The 24077-nt window shown below is 43.5% G+C and overlaps 1 protein-coding gene across 9 annotated transcripts in view; it reads right to left on the reverse strand.

Annotated features, from left to right (window-relative positions):
- LDB2 (LIM domain binding 2) overlaps positions 1–24077 on the reverse strand; it is a 224900-nt gene that overhangs the window by 36548 nt on the left and 164275 nt on the right. For all 9 annotated transcript variants that reach the window (XM_028743295.2, XM_028743293.2, XM_028743294.2 and 6 more), the window contains exons 3-5: positions 19466–19638; positions 8199–8321; positions 6274–6357 (exon numbers count right to left, since the gene is read on the reverse strand). In XM_028743295.2, the coding sequence (XP_028599128.1) occupies positions 6274–6357; positions 8199–8321; positions 19466–19638 (380 nt within the window). The remainder of the gene's footprint in view (positions 1–6273; positions 6358–8198; positions 8322–19465; positions 19639–24077) is intronic.

A 24077-nucleotide genomic window follows, 5' to 3' on the forward strand; every position in this document is an offset into this window, starting at 1 on the left:
AGGGGATGACAGAGGACGAGATGGTTGGACAGTGTTCTCGAAGCTACCAGCATGAGTTTGACCAAACTGTGGGAGGCAGTAGAAGACAGGAGTGCCTGGCGTGCTCTGGTCCATGGGGTCACGAAGAGTCGGACACGACTAAACGACTAAACAACAACAATCTCATTCTCCCTCTAGCTCAGGTTATCCATTAGAAATATATATGAATTAACTTTCTTAAGTTTTGGGCTCTGCATTTTTTTTGGGGTACCATCTACGACCTAGGTAACCCATCTTAGATGGATCTGTTCAGTCACACCCAGCCTAAGCAACAGACTGTCACAAGCTCCGACTGCACTTAACTAGATCACAGCTGGATGTATAAACAGCTGGAGTGCAAAAGCAGCCTGAAGAGGACAACTCAGCCCCCACCTACACAGAAGGCAAGGGATGGGGTGCTGGAGGAGAAGGAAGAAGCAGCAGCTGCAAACTCTGGAACAACGAAGAAGGGAGCTTTAGGAATAACATCAACGCAACTTCAAGCAAAGAACACGAAGAGGCAGATTTAAAGTGAGGGCGGTTAAAATAGAGGACTGGAAGTAGAACAACCACATAGAAACCACTGAAGAACCCCTGAGGAGATGGAACCTTGTCCAGAAAACTTCGGATAGAGATAAAATCTGTACAGTTAAGCTTCTCAGGAACCTTACAATGACAAGAGCCTCAGACCTCCTTAACAAAGAAGAATCTTGAGAAGACCTTGGGGCTCTGAAGGAATATTGCCAAAACCTTTAGGGGCTACAGACAAGGACCATTGCTTTCCCCTAGGAGTGGGCTCAAACAGCCACCCCCAATTCACCACTACTCATTGTGCAAATGGCAAAATGGGGTGGTTAGTTTTTTGTTTATGGGGTGGCAGGTGGTTCTGATGGACTTTCAAAATGGTTTGAGGGGCTTAAAATTTTGTGTGTCCCTCCCTTTCTGTAAATAATGCTTTTTCACTTATTTCTGCATCCTACGATTAGGTAAATGGGGCTCCCAGTTAAAAGAATATGATGTCGATGGTAAAAGGTAAAGGTACCCCTGCCCGTATGGGCCAGTCGTGTCCGACTCTAGGGTTGTGCGTCCATCTCACTTAAGAGGCCGGGGGCCAGCGCTGTCCGGAGGCACCTCCGGGTCACGTGGCCAGCGTGACGAAGCTGCTCTGGCGAGCCAGCACCAGCGCAGCACACGGAAACGCCTTTTACCTTCTGGCTATAAAGCGGTACCTATTTATCTACTTGCACTTTAAGGGTGCTTTCGAACTGCTAGGTGGGCAGGAGCTGGGACCGAAAGATGGGAGCTCACCCCGCCGCGGGGATTCGAACCGCCGACCATACGATCGGCAAGTCCTAGGCACTGCGGTTTTACCCACAGCGCCACCCGCGTCCCTACGATGTCCATGGAGCACCTCATATTTTAGAAATTATGCACAACCCCAAATAAAAAATTTAATGCTCCCAGATATAATTGTCCCAAATATAGTGTACACAACTGTATTGTAGACACAGAATGAAGGCTATAGTCTACACTTGCTTAACAGTTCCCTATGGCAACCAAACTTTATCTCCTATTGCTTTTGCGGTTGGCTGCTTCTGCTTCTGCATAGTTAACTACTTTAGGCTTGGAGAATAAAAATGATTTGTTCTGGCCATCAGTGGAATTTTTCTTAAGGATTATGACCAACATTTGCAATATGCAGTGAAAGAAAATTTGATGCCTTTTATTTGCATAAATTTAAAAACCTATTTAAAAGCATATTAAACAATGTTAACAAGTCAAAAATATTTGACTAAAATAATGTGAAGTGCTGACTTTTAAAATCGCTTCTGTGTAGGATATAGCTTTGTGTATGTCAGTTGAGGAGAATGTTTGCTTCCAAGTACATAAAGTGAAATCGCTGGCTCCCCTGCCCCAAAATATATACAATTACCTTAACCCCAGTCCTCCAAATTCACTATCTAAATTCCCCTCCATGTTTATGTAGCCCTGTGTCAGGGAACCAGAGGCTCTCCAGCTGTTGTTGAACTAAGACTCCCATCATCCCTGATCAATGATTGTGATGGGTAGGTCTGATGGAAGTTGCTAGAAGCCCAGAAAATGCCCACCCCTGCCATTATATAAACGGTATTGCATTTATCGAAGTTTCTGATTAGCCAGCATGTGAGGTCCTTGTGTGACACGGAGACTACTTCAACACTGAGGTCCATCATCTGCTTCTCTCCTGGATCGGTCATCCCCTAGATCAGGCATAGGCAAACTTGGCCCTCCAGATGTTTTGGGACTACAACTCCCATCATCCCTAGCTAACAGGACCAGTGGTCAGGGATGATGGGAGTTGTAGTCCCAAAACATCTGGAGTTTGCCTATGCCTTCCCTAGATACACACCCACATTGCATAAGGTCTTGTCCCCTGCTATGTTCCAAGTCTACACCTGGAAGGAACACCTAGTTCAGTCCTCAACTGGGGAAAGTTAGGATTAAAGATGCCTTAAGGTTGCTAATTCCACCCTTCTCTAATTCTTGCTTTCCAGTTTTAATAGGGACAAAAAAGGTGACCATGCAAAGCAACTGGAATTGAGTATGGATCGCTAATACTCGTGGAGCTGCGCGTGCTGCTAAAATTATGACTTGTCTACTGTACCTTCTTTTTTTTTTACAATCTATTTGGCATATCTTAAGACTTTAGCTAATCTGCCACTTTGCATTTGCTTCACAGTATTCTGCACCTGCAGACAATTTGCATTTTAAACCTTGCCACACGAACCCAAAATTGACACTTCGGTATGTACATGGTGAGACCAGAGAAGGGAACACCCTTAGCGTGTAAAAGAGCAAACTTTAGATGCTCTGCAAGGATCAAACTGCAATGGGAGAAAGTTCATTTTCCCCACCATAAACACATTACAGCCAATGCAGTAGAAACTCAGGGAAGGGACCAGAAAGGAGAAATGGTTTTGGAATGGCGCTCCTGCCTTAAGGAGTGAGCTTTGCCTTCGCACCATGGCCCTCTTTAGACATAACCAAGCTTAAAGGTAAAGGGACCCCTGACCATTAGGTCCAGTCGTGACCGACTCTGGGGTTGCGGCGCTCATCTCGCTTTATTGGCCGAGGGAGCTGGAGTACAGCTTCCGGGTCATGTGGCCAGCATGACTAAGCCGCTTCTGGCGAACCAGAGCAGCGCACGGAAACGCCGTTTACCTTCCCGCCAGAGTGGTACCTATTTATCTACTTGCACTTTGACATGCTTTCGAACTGCTAGGTTGGCAGGAGCAGGGACCGAGCAACAGGAGCTCACCCTGTTGTGGGGATTCGAACCGCCAACCTTCCGATCAGCAAGTCCTAGGCTCTGTGGTTTAACCCACAGCGCCACCCACGTCCCTTATAACCAAGCTTAGCATCTGAGTAACTGAGAAAGCGAGCCTTACTCAGTCATAAAGCCCAGCTGAACATTGCTATGTGGCAGTACTGGGGAGGGTTTTCTCGGGGCTCATCTACACTAATTTTCCTCAGAGTTTTCTAGGCACAAGTCTGCACTTTCCCAGTCCATGTCTGAAGTTTTTTTGGTGTGTGTGTGTGTGTGTGTGTGTGTGTGTGTGTGTGTGTGTGTGTGGAGGCAGGGCCAGATTCAGGTTTGATGAGGCCCTAAGCTACTGAAGGTAATGGGGGCCTTTTATAAGGCCACTTGTCTTTTGTCAACAACAAATTGTCACTGTTTTTTTGTGTTGAATATATGTCATATGGTAATTTATGGACCTAATAGGTATCTAAAGCCATTTGCACATAACAAATAGGAGCCTACACAACACTGTTGCTGTATGAAGGTTTTATTTTATTTGTTTTTTTATCTTATATTTTAGAAATGTACATCCAGGTTTTTTTCCTTTAATTTTTTTGGGGGAAGCTATCGCCTGTTTGGGACACGGGTGGCGCTGTGGGTAAAAGCCTCAGCGCCTAGGGCTTGCCGATCGAAAGGTCGGCGGTTCGAATCCCCGCGGTGGGGTGCGCTCCCGTTGTTCGGTCCCAGCGCCTGCCAACCTAGCAGTTCGAAAGCACCCCCGGGTGCAAGTAGATAAATAGGGACCGCTTACCAGCGGGAAGGTAAACGGCGTTTCCGTGTGTGGCTCTGGCTCGCCACAGCAGCGATGTCACGCTGGCCACATGACCCGGAAGTGTCTCCGGACAGCGCTGGCCCCCGGCCTCTTGAGTGAGATGGGCGCACAACCCTAGAGTCTGTCAAGACTGGCCCGTACGGGCAGGGGTACCTTTACCTTTTTATAGCCTGTTTAGCTTATACATAAATCCAGCACTGAGGGCGGGGGTGCCCTACAGCTTTCCTCACAAAAATCTTCTCTTTTAAATGTTTCTGCATTGCAGGGGGTTGGGTGAGAAGATCCTCAGAGTCCCTTCCAATTCTATGATATCTGTGGTGACTATTTGTTGCTTATATGATAGGCCAGTCACAAGGAAGGCAAATCCTGGCCAAACGCTCTCTATGATCCATGGAAAACCCAAATTGTTCTGCTTGTTCCAATTCGACATGGAAGAGTGGAAAGCAGATATGGACTGTGAAAGTGTGGACCTGTGTCTAGAAAGCATGGGGCAAAGCATGGATGAAATTCCTCCCTTCTGAGATATATCTAGCATGGTCTCTTATGAATTTTCAGCACCATCTGAAGATTCAGGTCTTAGTGCCTGAGGCTGTTCACAATTGCTCTAACTATTGGTGGTGTGTTTTAATATCCCCTACCTTGTTTTTAAGCTCTGTTGTTGCTAATTTTAAATTACTCTGTGCGGAATTGCTTTGGGAATCAAGGGCTGGCTTACCTCTCTCGCCCTGACCTAGCCACTGTGATCCATGCAACGGTCACCTCCAGACTGGATTATTGTAATTCACTCTACGTGGGGCTGCCCTTGAGACTGACCCAGAAACTCCAGCGGGTGCAGAATGCTGTGGCGAGACTCCTTACAGGGTCCTTGCTGCGAGATCACATTCACCCGGTGCTATACCAGCTGCACTGGCTCCCGGTGGAGTACAGGATCAGGTTTAAAGTGCTGGTTTTAACCTTTAAAGCCCTATACGGCCTAGGACCCTCGTACCTACGGGGCTGCCTCTCCTGGTATGTCCCACGGTCTTCAAACAAAAACATCTTGGAGGTCCCAGACCACAGAGAAGTTAGGCTAGCCTCAACTAGAGCCAGGGCTTTTTTGGCTGCGGCTCCAATCTGGTGGAATGCTCTGTCACAAGAGACTAGGGCCCTGTGGGACTTGATATCTTTCCGCAGGGCCTGCAAGACAGAGCTGTGCCACCAGGCCTTTGGTCAGGGCACAGCCTGACTCCCTCCTTTGGCAATCTTCGCAGAGCTCTGGCCCAGTGGTCGCCATCAGTTTGATTTGAGTTAATTTTATAATGAATGATTTTGGTATGTTGTACTATTTTATTGTTAGCCGGCCTGAGCCCGGCTTCGCCTGAGGAGGGCGGGATATAAATAATTTATTATTATTATTATTATTATTATTATTATTATTATTATTATTATTATTTTATTTTTTAAAAAAATCAGCTGCACACGACGACGTTGCTCACTGTTGTGGGCAGGGGATGTGGTTGACAAATGGCTTGCTGCACCTTGTGGATAGCATTGATGGTAGCTAGCCAGCTAGCCAGCAGCAGCACACCGTCACGGTGCCAACTGAAGCATCCCCTACCTCCGCTGCTGTTTCCTGATGGATTTCAAGACCCCAGAAATTCTTGATGAATTTTCCTCCATCCACAACTGCACTGCATTGCTGGCTGACAGCACTCATAGCAAACCGCTTCCCATATGTGGCTGATAAAATAATAGAGGGGCAGGAGGTCAAGAGCTGGTGTGTGGGTGGATGTGCTAAATATTGATCCGAAATCATCAGCCAGATGTTGAGCTGCAGGTCTCTCTAGACTTATCGTTTTGAAATACTGTTGTGTTCGCCAAGGAGATGCTTTCTCAGGCAAAGTTAACTAGTGTTTTCATTACTCCCAACCTTCAAGGGACTGCCTTCTTTCTGTTCACTTCTGTTCCATATTTACCTGGCTAGACAAGACCCTGGAAGAGGACCTGAGCAGAACAGATTCCCAGGTTCCCCAGGAAGCTGGTTTGAAAATGAAGGGAAATTATGGGGCAGGCCGTGACAAAACTCACATGGTCTTTAGGCTACAGAAGAGCTTCTGAGGGCTGTGACAGTAACCTTTTCAAAAATTACTCATGGTAAGCTTACCCTGAGGTAGTTGAGGGTGAAGTTAGTGAGACCCATGCGGGTGATGTTTTTGGACAGCTGTTCCAGCACCTGAGGGTCTTGTGCCTGTAACGGAAAACAAAGAGACAGTCTCTCATGCTCATGTGAGGAAGAAATGCAACAGTGAAATTACAAATCAAGGACATGCTTAAAAAATTGGCAATCCTATCTGAAAGCAAGCTGCCAATTTATAAAAAGCACCCAAGATTTTATACTGAACATTAGACACTAATTCACTGAGGGAAGGAGAGTGCAGTGCCCATTTCATTCCAAACAATGGATTACTAGCAATGGTACTGCTAAGCTTTTTGAAAAGCATACTTTAGACTAGTCGTTATATCAGGAAACCTTACAACAGGGTAAGGAAGACTAATATTGTCGTCTCCACGATGAAGTAAAGGGGCTAAAAATGAGAGTAGTGTCTTGTTTTGAGGTCATCTAGTTCTTTTATGGTACGGGCAAGGTTTGAACTAGGATTTTCTTGGATCACAGCTTACTCTGCTGCACGAGAGCAAGGATTTGAATTCCACTGCGGGAATAATTCCCATTCTCCTCAAGGGTTTCTTATACATATTACCTCACAGTCCTCACAGTAGCATAGCAACTAAGTGTTAGTGAAACAAATCGGGGGGACGGGACCCTACTATAAAAATAGTTACAGCCTTACAAATTACCAATGGAAAAAAGAAACTCCCTAATTAACATGCTCGAGAGCAAAAGCAAACATGCAGACAACGTCGGGATGCTAAATTACATCTACTGGTGTAGTATGGTATCACCAACGGAAAGCATGTGAAATGCGCAGGAAGAGAAAGAAGGAACCACTCCCCTCATTTAGAAAGCAGGAAGCATACTAAGACTGATCCCTTTTTTTTACAGAGGAGTAACCTGGGCCTGGAGCAACAGCTGGGACAATGCTGGTGATACCCTATATGGGTGCTGCAGAGCTCAGAAGGATGCAATTAACCAATGCACTTCAAAACTGTTTCTGACATGTGCTGATCTACCCTTGGAGCACAGCTGGGCAAAAGGTAACTCACGCAGAGATTGCCAACATCTGTGTAACAAGCAAATAAGGTCCCATCTGCACAACACATTTATATCATACCACTTTCAATTAGGGTTACCAGACGTCCCCGTTTCCCCGGGACAGTCCCCTGATTTGCAAATCTGTCCCCGGGAAATGTGGCAGCGGCAGCAGCCCGGAGCCAGCCTGGTAGTGCAGTTGGCTCTGGCTGGCTTCAGGAGCTGCTCGCTGCCGCCGCCACTGCCAAAGGGGAACTGGGAACGTCCAGCAGTACAGATCTCCTGCCCCTTTCCCCCTTTGTTGTGACAGATCAGTGGAGGCCCAGGAGGGGCGCAAGGTGCACGGTTTCTCTACCAGGCAAGGTGCAAAGCCCTTCTTTCGTACCCTGTGAAACATAAATGCACATTTTTTTAAAAACTGGGCAAATGTGGCAGAGAAAGGGGACAGGAGATTGAGGAAGGTTCGGGACTGTTGCCCAGTTTTTTAAAAACACTGTGCATTTATGTTTCACAGGGTGTGAAAGAAGGGCTTTGCACCTTTATACAATATGCATGTGTGCTTGGGCCCAGGGTCTTTTGCCTCACCATCCCCACTGCTGACTCACTGTTGCTACTCAGCTAAAAAAAAAAAAAAAATGCCCCCACATTCATTGAAAAAAAATCTGGTAACCATACTTTAAATAGCTGTGGCTTCCCCAAAGAATTCTGGGGGCTGTAGTCTGTTAACTATTTTCACAATGCTTTTGACACACCAACATAACATCCTTGTTTACAATGCGCATAACTCTAAGATAACTGGTTGTGACAGAAAATGGTGGGTTTGGATTGTTAGTCAAAATTTAATGGATTAAAAAAAAAAGCAATTCTGGCCAATTACTTACATGCATGGCTAAAATACTGCGAGGGACTAACTCTCTGTATTGTCTAATTGTAAAGTGCCAGGTTTTTATTCTCATAAGGTCATCAAATGTAAATTCCAAGATAAGACGTCCTTCTGTGCACACCTAGGAGAAATAAAAGAAAAGGAAGGAAAATAAACAAACACACACACACTTCTTTGAGGAGCCTCTACAAAACTAAAAGAAACCAAACAAAATACAGTCCTAAGCAAGCTAAATAAATGCCAATATACTTTGTTATTCAGCTTTATTGGGGAAATTGTATCCCCTCTGGAAAAAAAGAGGAATTAAGAATGAACAATTAAATAAACAGGCTGTGGATTTTATAGCTCTGTGCAATCTAAATCCTATTTTTTGTTTCCCTCCAAAATGGCTGGTGCTGATTAATGGCATAAAGGGCACAATTCCAATCCCCTGGCACTGATGGTGGGTGGTGGGGTAGCATGATGTGCAGGTTCCTCTCTGCTGGTGGAGAGGAGCATCATGGGGTGAGGAGATGCTGGAGGTGAAATAGTTAAACAGGTTAACCAATCAGAACCCAGGGGGTGGAGTCAGAGGGACTATAAAACCAGCTCTGGGAGGGGCGAAGGGAGGAGTTCGTTGTGAGCTGGGTGGGTGGTTGGTTGGTTGGTTGGAGTGGGAGTGAATTGGGATAGAGTTTGGGGGTAGGTTGAGTTAGTGTAGTGAAATAAGCTGAGTCAGGAACAGTTAGGGGCTAGGAAGACAAGTAAATATCTGAGAGGTGGTTTAGTGAGGGAGAGCAGGTAGCGGAAGTTATAGGTCTGGATAGGCACCCCATGATTGTAATTGACTGATACTGTTTATGAAACCACACGCTTGTTAAACTGCAATAAATAAACAGAAGTTTATGTTCCAATTAATCCTGACTGGACTCAGTATTGTACCAGGTAGGGCCTGGGTGGCAGCAGCGAGAAATAACATGGTGGCTCAGGGATCAACAGATGGTGAAATGTCCGGGATCCCTGTGTGATTGCCACAGGAGAAGTGGGGACTTCACCATGGCAGGTGGGAAGCTGCTGCCTGCAGTTCTGCCACTGGCTAGCAGACAGCCCCCAAATAGGCTGTTTCAGAGAATGGATTCCCCCATGGAGCTGGATTCTTGGGCCAATCGGCCGCAGCAAACCCATGTATGAAAGCCACCCCACCTTCTGCCTTGGCTGTCCTGGGTGGCAAGGCTTCAGATGTGGTGGTGGGTTTGCACTCCATCACTCCCAACCAGGGATCTGTTTTGCTCTGTTCACCTTTCACTCTGGATAACAGTTGCAATTGTGCAAATATAATATCTAGCTGGTGAACCAGAGGGTCCTGTATTCTTTATGTAATAGACATTAAGCAATCTTGTGTAATAGGCTGAGCTATAAAAGTTCTACACTTTCCAAGTGGTTGTTAGGTTTACTCTGGTATGTGTCACATTCGGTAGCCATTCTTCAGATAGTTATTTTCATCCTTCCCATTATCTATTTTTTGCTTTCCATTTTATCTTTCAATCCTTTTTTTGTGTGTCCTTTTGGGGGTTCCTCCTCATCTCCTCCTGGTGCCCCAGGGCTTGTAAAATGGATTGCACACCAATCGCTTCTCAATTCTGAAAAAGTTTTAGCCCCAATTTCCTTCACTGATTCTTTTTGTTTAAACATTTCTGTCTGCCTGATTTGTATTCGCAATTGCATTCAAAGCTCTCTAGGCTTGGGCTTCCTTTGAGCACCAGGAAACCACAATGCTTAATTCACATAAAAAGGAGTGCTGTGGAGCCCCTGAATTCTTCTCCCACATTACAATTGGAGCCAGAGGAGAATTTATAGGATACCCGACAGATAATCCTTTTATAGGTCAGATGCCTCATAGCGAGGGATATTGTAAGATGGGAGAACCATGGAACTAATGAGGGGCGAAAGAAGAGTCTGGAGAGACCTGTGGATATAGGAAAGGAATGATGGCACATTTTCTCTCTGTGTCCTGGGCTGGCTTTTCAAAGTGGCTCTAGGGCAGAACCAGCGGCTGATCAGGAACAGGAAGTGTGGAATTTCAGAGGAGGGCATAATCAAAGGGAACATTTATTTACTTTGGAACCCTGACAAATTCTGGAACCTGATTTGGTAATTTAAGAATAGCATATCTTACAGAAGCACCTCTGTTGCTTATGGCAATATTTTAAAACATATTCTTAATTAGTGTAAACCAGGGGTCTCCGACTTCCAAGAGACTGTGATCTACTCCCACTATAAATAAACTGGGAATGATCTACCCATTGGATTGACCAGAGTTGTTGAGCTTTCATTGGGGAGAGAGACCAGGATCGACCAGGGACAGACCGCAATCGACCGGTAGATCATGATCGACCGCTTGGACAGGCCTGGTGTATACCAATCTGGCCATTACAGTGTGTGTGATTTTTGATTTTTTTAAAAAAAAAATCTGCATGAAAAGCTATAATAGTAATGATGTTGGTGAAGTTTCTGGGAGCGACTTGCCCTAATAGCACAAAGCAGTAGGGCAGGCAGAAGGGTTTCTAGTCACTGTTGGCTGAGCTCCACAGAGTTATACTGGTCAGCATAAGGAGGGGGAGAAAAGCACCTTAGCCCTAGGTTAGGAGCCTGGGAAGACAACCAGGAAAGGGAAACTGCTTGACATAGGAAAAGAGAGAGCTAGGGACTGGAAGAGACTGTGGTCCAGAGGATGAGACTAGTGAGAGCAGCATGAGAGGAGGAAACAGAGAGAGAGCCACACAGGTCCAAGAGTGCAGAGATGAGGCAGGATGAAATTTCACATACTTATTTGAAAAAAATTAAGCCAGTCCCTCCAAGTCTTTGACTGCAGGCCTCTAGAACATGGTGGGCAAACTAAGGCCCAGGGGCCGGATCCGGCCCAATCGCCTTCTCAATCCGGCCTGCAGATGGTCTGGGAATCAGCGTGTTTTTACATGAGTAGAATGTGTGTTTTTATTTAAAATGCATCTCTGGATTATTTGAGGGGCATAAGAATTCATCTACCCCCTCCCTTCAAAATACAGTCTGGCCCCCCACAAGGTCTGAGGGACTTCAGCTCCCTGCTGAAAAAGTTTGCTGACCCCTGCTCTAGAACTAGGGCTGACGTCTGCTATGGCCTGTGCCTCCGGAGGGCACCCACTGACAGTCAATGGGTCTTCTTCCTTGAAGTTACATGCCCTCTTTGAGCAAGAGAAGAAAGAGAACCACGAGAAGAACAGTGTGAATGCAACCCCAAGAAATCTGAACTGCTTTGTTTCGTTTCGGTCCTTGTTTTTATGTTTTTACTTATTCTGCGAACCGCCCTGAGATGCTTGGATGAAGGGCTGTATACAAATATAATGTATAAAATAAAATAAAAACAGAAGTGACTTTTATGCGTGTTATAACAGGAAGGAATCTGTAGCTGCTGCTCATACAGTAAGTAGCTCTCTGTGCTGTACCCAAAGCACAGCTCTGCTATTATGGCTACCTTGGAAGAATAAAAGCGTTCTCTTTGGACAGGAGTTCTTCCACTGACAGATCCTGACAGCAAAACCAAGGCTCGCCCGGCTTGAAGTATTTCCGAGAGCTTTTATTTTGCTTGTTCCCAAAGCAATTCTCCTCTACTGTTGTATACTAGGGCTGTTTTTATTTTAATTATTTAACAAATAAAAACCATCCATCTGCAGAAGAGTCGGGATGCGTACGACACCCCAAATTAAGATATGATTAAATACCAGCCTAAGCAGAATTATCTTAAATCCCATGTTCATTCTGTCTCCTGATTACCAGGATCCACTTCCTGACCCAGGAGGCAGCACCCCTTAGTTTCCTGCCCCTTGAGTGTCCGGGGGAACTAGCAACTCTGTATGTTGGCTAGCGTTAGCAGATGCTAAGGACCACAGGGCTCTCATATATTTACGAGTTGTTAAAGCAAGGAGACTTTGCTACCAAAGTTTTTCTAGGGTGGAAAAACGTGCCACAATTGTTTGCAATTTTTCTTGTGTATGTGTGTCTGTTTTTGTTCTGTTCCTGCTATGGGCAAGAGGTGGGGGTTTCTAGCTGTGGATGCTTGTGAGCAACCATTCAGACCTCTCAGGATGAGGCCTGGATAAGCTGCAGAGTGTGGGTGAAAGTTTTATGTTTCTCAAAAGCCACAGAGGGAGAGTCCATTGGCTCAGAGTGGGGCCTTTGTGCGAGGGACAGAGGGGTGGACTACCATACATGAAACATGGAGAGGGAACTGTTGCCAAGAGTATAGGTTGTTTAATCTGTTTGTTCATCTTGTGTTTGTTTGTTTTTTACCTAGGTATTTGCTTGAATTGAAAATCTGATTCTTGTCATCATAGGTTTGCTTGCTTACCCTTTGACAGAATTGCCAATTTGTTATTTATTGGACCTTTTTATATGAGATGGCAATTGTTGTATATGGGACGGGGGTGGCGCTGTGGGTTAAACCACAGAGCCTAGGGCTTGCCGATCAGAAGGTCAGCGGTTCAAATCCCCGTGACAGGGTGACCTCCCGTTGCTCGGTCCCTGCTCCTGCCAACCTAGCAGTTCAAAAGCACGTCAAGTGCAAGTAGATAAATAGGTACCGCTGTGGCGGGAAGGTAAACGGCATTTCCATGCACTGCTCTGTTTCGCCAGAAGCGGCTTAGTCATGCTGGCCACATGACTCGGAAGCCGTACGCCGGCTCCCTTGGCCAATAAAGCCAGATGAGCGCCGCAACCCCAGAGTCGGCCACGACTGGACCTAATGGTCAGGGGTCCCTTTACCTTTACCTAATCGTTGTATATTGTTATGTTTCTCAGTTTCTTTTTTTATTACTTTGACCCCTGCCCTGGGAGTGGAAATATTCTATCAAGAGCAAGCTATGAATACTGTAAGTGAATAGTAATAAAATACACAAGAGCAGAGGGCATTTATAAATGAGTGATGGACCCTGGACAAAAGATCTGAGCTTTGATTAACCTTCTAGGAATCAGGAACACGCTACGGAATTGATTGGCAGTAGATTCAATAGACAAAGTACTTCTTCATATTGTGCATAATTAACTTACAGAATTCACTGCCACAAGATCTGATGGCTTTGTATCGGAGGATAGGTCTATCAACAGCTATATGCCATGACAGCTGAACGGTATTTCCAGGTTTAGAGGCACAGGCATGCCTTTGAGTATACATTTCCTGGTGGGCAACCAAGTAGGACAGGGATATACCCTTCATGAACATCGTTCATGGGCTTACTGGCTGGCCATTGGGTGATACTGGACTAGTTAACTCAGCAGACCAAATGTACTTTACATAGTTTCACGTCAAATATTTAGATGGAAAATTTACTCCCATCGCTTTTGCTCGTAATTCTGATAGATGTTAGTTGCTTAACAGTGACAATCATTGGACGTGATGTGAATTTTATTTACCGTATTTTTCACTCTATAACACACACCCAACCATAACACGCACAGTTTTTAGAGGAGGAAAATCCGTAGGCATGCCACCCGTAGGCATTCCCTCCATAACACGCGCAGACATTTCCCCTTACTTTCTAGGAGGAAAAAAGTGAGTGTTATGGTGCAAAAAATACGGTATATCTACAAATATTATACAGCACGTGACAGGAAATTCATTTCCCCCCTCCTCTGACCCTGGTCCTCTCTGACAGTTGAGGAGCCTCTGGAATAGTATAGGATTTTGCACAGAGAGCTGCGATAGGTAAGGAGGAATTGGCTTGGCCCTGTGTAAGAAGCAACACTTGCATTTAGCACAAAGCCACTGTTAGAAAATGATCCACAATTTCTCCATGGTTTTTTTTTTTTAATGGTACATTTGTTTAGTGTCTAAAGTTTTAGTGCAATGGCTGATCTCTCTGTAGTTTGAATACCATTAACATACTGTTTAAAACCTAGAGCTCATGTATGGAAGACACAAGATCTACCCACTTTGGAAGAATGGCAGATGAAGGTGATGGACTATATGGAATTGGCAGAAATGACTGGCAGAATCCGAGACCAGGGAGAAGAGTCGGTGGAAGAAGATTGGAAGAAATTTAAAGACTATCTACAGAAATATTGTAAAATTAATGAATGATAGAATGATGTTGGATAGCAATTAAGGGGTTTCCAGCTGTAATGCTCTAAGAGAATATGAAAAAAGGGTTATAAATGGGTTAAAATCTAATGGTAAGGATTTGCTGAACCAATAAATTGAAGCGGAATACAAAAAAGGGAGGTATGAGGAGGTCCGGGAAATAAGTTAAAGGAAAATAAGTAACAGAAAATATGTGTGTTTTTAACTGTTTTTACTTTGTATTTTTCTATTTTCTTTTTCATTTTTACTGTATTATTCTAAAAAAGCTTAATAAACATTTCATAAAAAAACAACAACAAAAAACCTAGAGCTCATGTGTTCAGGGACTTTCGTTTAACGAGGCATTATCTAGGAAAGTATAAAATGCAATTTTCTGAAAATGTTATATGCTTTTACCTCTGTAGTTGTCACCGTGTATACCCTACAAGCCTGTTCAATGAGTTTCTCGTGCTGTATTTAGTAAGAAAATAAATTTCAGGCTCCTATAGTCATTAACTTGCCAGAATTTGTTAAATGTGGCGGTGCCTGCTAGTTTAGGTTGGTTTTTGAAAGGACCAGAAATTCATTAAAGATAGGTTCTGGTAAAGGCTGTGAGTCACAATAGTGAATGTGGATATTGGTTTTCCGGCTCTTCCTTTGTACCCACCAGGTGATGAGACCTAGTCCTGTCTCCTGTCCCAACAGTTACTGTAAACTCACAGATTTAAAAGAAATACAAGCTCTGGGTTGTGGCAAACCTACATTAAAAATCAATGGATCATGCCCATGTGTATGATTTCAATTATGACCATTTTTAAAGAGATCACATACACTCACAGATCGTAGCAGCTAACAAACACACTATGTGACGATATTTAACTTTCTAATTTTCTAATTCTAAACCAAACTATTTCTCTCTCATCAATTAAGCCAAAATCTCACTCGAAGCTGCCTCCCTTCCCTGCCCCCAAAGCTGCCTTTCCTATAAAATCCAAAATGAAAAGGTCTCCAATTAAGAAAACATTCTCTGTTGTGCTGCATTCATGTTACCGTGCTGTGAGCTCTGACATTTTGTTTCTGTGGTAACCAAAATCAGCTGATTAGTTGGCATGGCAACAGAAAAGATGTAATCCCGGCAGACACACTCTAATCAATGCCCCCAGCACAGATGGTCTCTGGAGGATCAACAAGAAAGAGGCCGTCAGGCATTCAGGAGATCACGTGGCAACTCCAGACTAGGCCAGGGGAAAAAAGAAAGAAAACTAAAAAAGAACATTTCTCAAACTAACCAGTAGCTTTTTAACCCCTTCTTTGTCTTGCTTAATTGTCAAAGATTCTGCAACTTCCACCACCAGGAGGGAGAACAGCATCACTTTCGCTTTATTATTTTTATTATTATTATTGCACAAAATGTAAATTTTACAAAGTAATAAATTCTTCCCTGACCTTCAGTTTTTATTGCTTAGAGTTTCTTATATCTGCCCAAAATCCTTATTTGATAGATGGTTTGTGTAAATTCATAAAAGTAACGTGCTCCTTTACTTTTTATAAGGTAAAGGAACATAAATTGATCACTGGTGTTATGTCCAGGACTGAGACACAGACTGTTGATTCAAATGCGCAGGAGGGGAAAGTATATTTCAGCTAAGCACACGGGCTGTTATTACAGTTTTAACAATGCTGATCTTTTATGCATTAACGTGGTGCTATAAGGAAGCACAAGCATTAGTAGCCTTAAATAAAAACCATTTCTACCATGCCATCAAAGTCAGATAGGGCTGGAAAGAGACAGTTGTTTTAAACATGAAGCGTTACACTTCACGCTGTGGAAACTCATCTTACCATTGATTCTAGTAAAAAGGCTCTGCAGGGTTAAAAATGAAATAAAATCAGAAGTCTGTGAACCCTTTTGACCAAAAATGACACAGAGACAAAAGAAGTGTTGTATACATGGTGGAAAGCAATTAGAGGTGAATGGGAATGAGGGAATTCATTTTGAAAAAAAAATGTATTTGTGTAGGGTTGCCATATTTCAAGAAGTGAAAATCCGGACACAAAACTTGTTGAGCTTTCTTTTGGGTGGACAGACGGACAAAGTAATTTCCCCAGAAATTCACCAAAAATTCAATACAGTGGTGTCTCGCAAGACGAAGTTGATCCGTTCCGCGAGTCTCTTCGTCTTGCAGTTTTTTCGTCTTGCGAAGCACGGCTATTAACGGCTTAGCGGCTATTAGCGGCTTAGCGGCTATTAACGGCTTAGCGGCTATTAACAGCTTAGCGGCTTTAAGAAAAAGGAAACAAACTCGCAAGAACTCGCAAGACGTTTCGTCTTGCGAAGCAAGCCCATAGGGAAATTCGTCTTGCGGAACGACTCAAAAAACGGAAAACTCTTTCGTCTAGCGAGTTTTTCGTCTTGCGAGGCATTCGTCTTGCGGGGCACCACTGTACTTCCAATATGGGCTGCCATACGCCCAGGGTTTCTCTGGACATTTTAACTGGTTTCCGAAAATTCTGCCTGGATGCCATTTTCGAAGGATGAATCCCGGCTATGTGTGGAAAATTCTGGACATATGGCAGCCCTATATTTGCAGCCTTGGACTTACTCCTTAATTGGGAGATTCCAACTCCCTGCCAGGGGCCATGGCATGTGGTGCCATGACGCCATCACTAAACTGAAGACCTGGAGGGCTCACAGGGTCTGCCACCAGTTTCTGGATATTTCTCCAGAAGGTGAGAATGGCTCCTATACTTGTACAACTCTAGGTGTGTATGGACTCTTTTGACCTTTTAGTCTATCTGTAGTGGTTGGAGGCTGGGGCAGAGATCAGAATCCTGCAGCCCGCCATTTATTGAGAGGAGCATGGCAGTTATCTATTAGCTGGAATTACATAGCTAAGAAAAAAGGCATTAAAAAGGCACCGAAGCAGCATTATTTGGGGGTTGCAAGTCATACACACACACACAAAACTGAGAGGCAAGATGGCTCAGTCAGTAGAGCATGAGGCCCTTAATCTTAGGGTCATGAGTTTGAGACCCATATTGGGCAAAATATTCCTGCACTGCAAGGGGCTGGACTATATGAACCTCCAACTCTATAATTCTATAACTAGTTTTGTTGCTGTTTGTGCTAACGGTAGGCAGTTTTCGCCTTGAAAATGCTGGAACGTGAAAATTCAGCACAGTTGCCGAAGCAATACTTCTTCTCCAACCCACTTTCATTTGGTTTTTTATACCATTTGCCTGTCTCCAGCATAACTGCTAAGAATGCTGGACTTGGTGGTCCCTATTCATTTCAATGGTATTGGAACAGGAGAACTTTCCCATAAATGTGAGCTCCATCTTTCATTACTGGGGCTGCTACAGGCTAAATATGCAATTTTTCAGGTTGAAACAATGTTGCTTCCACGAATGCTATGAAATCTAACATGATGCACTTCTCTATGGGGAAAATTAGGCTACATTTCACCTGCTGAGATGAACCACTGAAATTTTCTAAACACTTTGTTTCGGAAAGATTCTTCCCCCACCCAACCAAAGTCCAGTTTAGTTTTGCTTCAATCAGTTGGGTAGTTATTTACTAAAGAGAAGACAACATGCTGACCGATGCAGCAGAAGTTCATTATTATTGTTTTATCTTATTTTATCTTATTTGGTGCTTTTTCACTCCCACGGGGAACACGGAAATTAACATGCAAAACAAGAATGCTAAAAACTGCTGTCCATATAGAAGCTTCATAGGTGCAAATAAACAAGAAAATAATTTAAGAAATTTTGGATGGCACCATATCAGAAACAAAGAAGAATGTTTAAGAATGGGAATCTTTTCAGCCGGCAGAACATGGCTTGATAGGTCTGACCCCTGGAAAAAATGCTCTAAAGCAGAGGCCCTGCCTAAACTGGTCTCACATTGGTAAAAGAAGGCCCATAAAACAGAGTGTTATCTTCTGATGTGCGGGGACAGGGAAATCTATATACTCCCTGAGAAACTTCAGAGCCTGGCCATTGAAGGATAATATCAATTCAACTATTCTATTAATTGAGGGTTAAACATTCCAGAGAACCAATTTCCTACAAAATATTGCATTTAGTCAACTGGGCCAAAATCTTGAGGCTAGTACTACTCAGTCTGGAGGCTAAACATGGAAGTAACAAGGATGATTCAAGAACCATGCCATAGGTCAGAGCTAGATGGGAGTGGTTCATAGACATAATCCTAAAATTTGATGGTTGCAATGGGAAGACTGTAAGCCCAATGATCTACCAATGTCAGACTGCTAACAGTGAATTACCAGCACGCAAACCAAATTCCAGAGTCCTGAGAAAAGACAGCTACAGGTAACTCACAACTTATGTGCATTTAACTTGTGTACATTCAGCTTTATGCGAATGACCAAAAATTTAAACATGTAAAAAGGGGTGGAAAGGGGGAGGGCAATCCCACCTGCCACTGAACCCAATGTGTTTGGATTATACATCATTTTGGCTTTGGAACATAACCTCAGAGAAAATTGTATTGGCTGCAACACCTGGAGCCATAGCACATCCTTAATTTGGAAGAAGGTGCAAGGGACATGCGCTGGAGAATGCTGGTGGTCTATGATGAGAGATGTCATAGCTTTACCTCTCACACTGACTGGGGGCAAAAACCTACCTGCGTTACTTTACTGCTGTAGCAGAGGCCCTCCAAACTTTAAGCCACCATCCCTGACCATTGGTCATGCTGGCTGGTGCTGATGGGAACTGAAATCCAGAATAAGAACAGCATGGCTGGATCAGGCCAAAGGCCCATTTAGTCCAGCATCCTGCTCTCACACTGGCAAACAACGTGTCTGTGAAAAGTCTGCAAGGCAGTAATATGAACACACGCTATGTGTGGTGGCCCAATTAATGTGACTCTTCCCTCTTTAAAATAAAAAAAAAAAACGAAGTAGATCATGAAAATCTGGTGTCTGTATGTGTACAATAGTGTGAATTTTCACATAAGTTCTTTTTCTGGTATTCTTTAACAGAACTTTCACTTCAATGGTGTTTCAGTTTTGGCAAATTAAAATTCAAGATATCTGGAATCACTTCCGCCATCCACAGATAAGAAAACCCCCCACCAAACCACCAGTTATTAATCTCTAATGTAATCTGAAAAGGGACACTGAAAACCCAACAACAATTTTATGTTTCATATTAATCTTCCCTATTACCTTTGTAAACATTGGTTTTCCATGTTGAGTGACCATGGTGCATTGATCACAGTCCACTGTGATGGAGGAGTTGTGGTATGATTCTTTTGAGTGCTTTAGGATGTAATACAGGTCTGTCACACCTCCTTCAAAGACAGTGCTAAAATAACGAGGGATGAGGGTCCTTCCAATGGCTGTTGGGAAAATACAAATTTGTACATGAGCAAAGGGCAGTAGACAGAACACTTTTAAGTCGTTTACTGCTGTTCATTTACTAGAACAATGGTAAAATCTGATCAAAACTTAATGCAGATTCCAATTAAACCAGTAAGAAATAGACTATGCTGTTCCCTGCAGAGAGTGAGACCTGCAACAACAAAAACTGGAGACCTTCACATATTGACATGTGGTCCAAAAGGATATTATGTTTTTTTGTTTTGTTTTTGTTTTTAAATAATATTTATTCAGAGTTTCATCAATACATACAAAATCCCCAAACCTAGCCCCAAAAAATAAAAAATAAAGATTAAAATAAAAAGAAAAAATACAAATCTCCAATCACAATATTCATTTGTTTAATTCTTGAATCTCCTCACACCTCCCCTTTTGTATTCTAGTTTAATTCGTTATTTCAGCAAATTCTCCCCAAATTTCTCAATTTTAATTTAAATAGTTAATCATGACACTCTATCTTATTTTTTAATCAACATAGCCTTTCCCTCTTTTAATACAATCTGTTATTCAATTTACCTTACTCCATTTAACCTTATCTTATGTTAAAAAACTTAAAATTTCAAAAACACAACATATTCATGCATTTTTCCTTAAAAACATTTCTACTAAAGCCAATTTAGTTCCTTTCCGGCAAAATCCCTCAAATTTCCATAATATTGCATTAATTCCAAGGTTAACCAAAAGGATATTATGATGGAGGTCCAGAAGAGGTCCAGAAAAATTAGTAGGGTTGGCTCCGCCCGTCATTTTCCCAGCACAGGTCATTCACTATGGTGACCAAATCCAGAACAGAAGCCAGGCTGAACCCCATAATCTGCTCAGAGCTGATCAGCTTTCCCCCTAGATGCACCCCTAATTGCTGGGTTTTGGCCCTGGGTCTGCTAAAAATTGTTCCCACACCTCACCTTCCTTCCTACCTACCTACCTGCCTACCTACCTAAATAAATAAATCCGTTTCCATAATAGTAAAAAGTAAAAGTAAAAAATAAAAGTAAAACCATTCCAAATGAAATAGAACAGTCTAGACTTTCACTGGGCCCCGAACTGGTACAGTGGTGCCTCGCAAGACGAAATTAATTCGTTCCGCAAGTTTTTTCTTCTTGCGAGTTTTTCGTCTTGCGAAGCACGGTTTCCCATAGGAATGCATTGAAAATCAATTAATGCGTTCCTATGGAAACCAACTTCAGACCAGGTCCGGGGACAGTCTGTCCCCCGACCTCTTCTGAAGGCTGGGGTGGGGACAAGGGCTTTTCTTCCCACCCCCAGCATTTTAAAAAACCCCGGGACAGCGGAGAAGTCCTCCGCTGTCCGGGGCGATCTTAAAATGCTGGCGGGCGGCATTTTAAGATCGCCCCGGGACAGCGGAGGACTTCTCCGCTGTCCGGGGCGATCTAAAAGCCCCTGGGAAGGCAGGCAGGGGGGAGCAAAGACTTTCGCCCCCCGCCCGCCTTCAGAAGAGGTCCAGGACCTCTTCTGAAGGCGGGCGGGGGCGAAAGTCTTTGCTCCCCCCGCCTGCCTTCAAAAGCCGTCGGGGACAGCGGAGAAACGTGCTGCGTTTCTCCGCTCTCCCGGGAAGGCAGGCAGGGGGGAGCAAAGCCTTTTGCCCCCCACCTTCAGAAGAGGTCCAGGACCTCTTCTGAAGGTGTGCGGGGGGCGAAAGTCTTTGCTCCCCCCGCCTGCCTTCAAAAGCCCTCCGGGACAGCGGAGAAACGCGCCGCCCGGGGCGATTTTAAACCCGCTGTCCGGGGCGATTTTAAAATGCTGCCGGGCAGCAGCGCTGCCGCCCGGCAGCATTTTAAAATCGCCCCGGACAGCGGAGAAGTCCCCCGCTGTCCCGGGGTTTTTAAAAAACCTCTCCGCCCCCCGCCAGGCTTCGGAGCAGCCTTCCGAAGCCTGGCGCGGGGAGAAGGTCTCTCCGCCCCCCCGCCAGGCTTCGGAGCAGCCTTCCGAAGCCTGGCGGCGGGAGGAGGTCCGAGGACAGTGGGGAAGACGCGCTGCGCTTCCCCGCTGTCCCGGAGATTTCCCTATGGGCTTTCGTCTTGCGAAGGAAGCCCATAGGGAAATTCGTTTTGCGAAGCGCCTCCAAAACGGAAAACCCTTTCGTCTAGCGGGTTTTCCGTCTTGCGAGGCGTTCGTCTTGCGGGGCACCACTGTATATCAGATTTTCAAATATTCAAATATTGGCATATCTAAAAGGCAGTCAAATGCCTAGAAACAGCAGTAGCAATAGGTGAAGAAATAAATATAAGCTGCAGAAGGAGGGTTTGTGGCCTTGGGTCAGAGTCAGGCATCTATGAAGGGATCCTTCCAGGTGTCCCTAAATATGTCTTATTCTTAAAATTAAGTGAGAAACATTAAGTAGTAATAGACAATCTGTAGAATTTTAGAATGGAATAGTTTTTAGAATAATTAAGATTTTACTTATTTATATTGAATATTTTGTATAAAATACTCCTTTGGTCCTTATATATCTTTGAGAGAGAATTTGCAATTGACAATGCATGTTAGCATGAAAACAAATAACGTGGCTAAATAATTTAGGTAAAATTAGAAAATTGTAGAGCTGGATTTTCTGGCCTCCATCGTCCATTCTGTGTAGCAAAGCCGGTTTAACCATTCCACATGTTGTGACTGGTATGCATTGCCTATCAGATAATTTTTCCCCCCAGGGCCACAAATGGGTTTATTCCATCTGTTAGAGGATCACTTTATTTAGGCAAAAAACCACCATAGTTTGATACTACCTGAATGAGGATATATTGGTCGAGGTTTTGCTATTGACTTAAATCTCCATCTCCATTCTGCTATCCCTTATTGTCCCTTGTAAAATTACTGTCCTTATTGCCGTCTGTGGACACTTTTGTGATGGGTTGGGGACCTTCTGGAGCAGATGGGAGACAGGGTGGATTTGATTTAAATCAAATCAATTTAAATCATGATTTAAATCACGATTTAAATCACTAGTCAGTAAGACTTGATTTAAATCACTAGTCAGTAAGACTTGATTTAAATCATTTTCTTACAGAAAGACTCATTCTTGCTGGTATAATCTTAATATTTACAACCAGATGAAGGTTTCATCTTTGGAATAATAAATTTTCAGAGTAGTTTTTACAGTTATATAAAAAAATCACTGATTTGGTTATACTATTAGAAATACAAAGACAGGTAATTATGGAATTATTGTTTATATTTGGACAACCTTTCTGCTGTACTTTATTGGAAGGAGAAAAACAATCATTTCCCTAATAACAATTTAAACAATTTATTTAACTAAAACAATAACATTATAGCATATGTATCCATGTTTCTTAACTAATGTGGTTAAAATATTCTTTTTTTAAAAAAACAACAACTTAGACTGAGTTTTAGCACACATGAGAAACTTAAAACAAATCCTTATTTCCTGATGAAAAGCCTTTGGACTATAATGTAATGTAACTTAAATGTATAATATAATGTAACTTAAATAGAAAACTACCTTTAGAAAGATTTTTCCTCCAAAAGCATTTTATTTTAAAAATCCGATTTAAATTTTTTTAAAAATCCAGTTTAAATATTTAAAAAACCACATTTTAAAAAAATTAAATAAAAAAAAACATTGATTTTTTTTATCCACCCTGGTGGGAGATGAGGGACCAGATGTCCTGCTGTGGAAGCATATTTCCACTGACCAAGCAGGTGGACATAATCTAACATCATTGAATGCAGGGCTTGATGTAATATTTCATCGGACTTTACTATAGAGACCCAGGTTACTTTTAAGTCCTACTACAGCTAGAGAGAGTTTATAGATAAAGTGCACTTCTGTGCACGCCCAATCAGGTGCATGTCTGATGAGACGGCAAGAGCAGCAGCCCAGGTGAGGAAGTTCCACCTTTGAGGTATTCTAACACCTGGTATTCTAACATCTGCCTCAGTGAGGGTTAAGCAATGGAGTGCTGGGGAGATTCAGCACCAGAATGGCAGCTGGAAGATGTGAGAATGGAGATGGGGGGAGGTTTGTATACACCAGTGATGGCCAAACTTGGCCCTCCAACTGTTTTGGGAATACAACTCCCATCATCCCTAGCTAACAGGGCCAGTGGTCAGGGATGATGGGAATTGTAGTCCCAAAACAGCTGGAGGGCCAAGTTTGGCCATCATTGGTATACACCTTTGCCCCAACCCCAGTAAACCTTCTATGGGCTTCTGGAAGGCAGGACCTGCAGGAGTCTGTGTAAGGAAGTTTCACTCAGTGAGAAACCCTGATTGTCCTTTTTTTATAGCATTTTAAATATATTACGATGCACCTTGAGAACTTCAGTTAGTAAGAGGGGTGTAAATATTTCAAAGAAGCAAAAGCAGAAATAAATGTTTGCATACTAGGCAGGCAAACTGAAGAACTTGGATATGGTTC

This window comes from Podarcis muralis, chromosome 9, assembly GCF_964188315.1.
Source record: "Podarcis muralis chromosome 9, rPodMur119.hap1.1, whole genome shotgun sequence".
In the NCBI taxonomy this organism is placed as follows: domain Eukaryota; kingdom Metazoa; phylum Chordata; class Lepidosauria; order Squamata; family Lacertidae; genus Podarcis; species Podarcis muralis.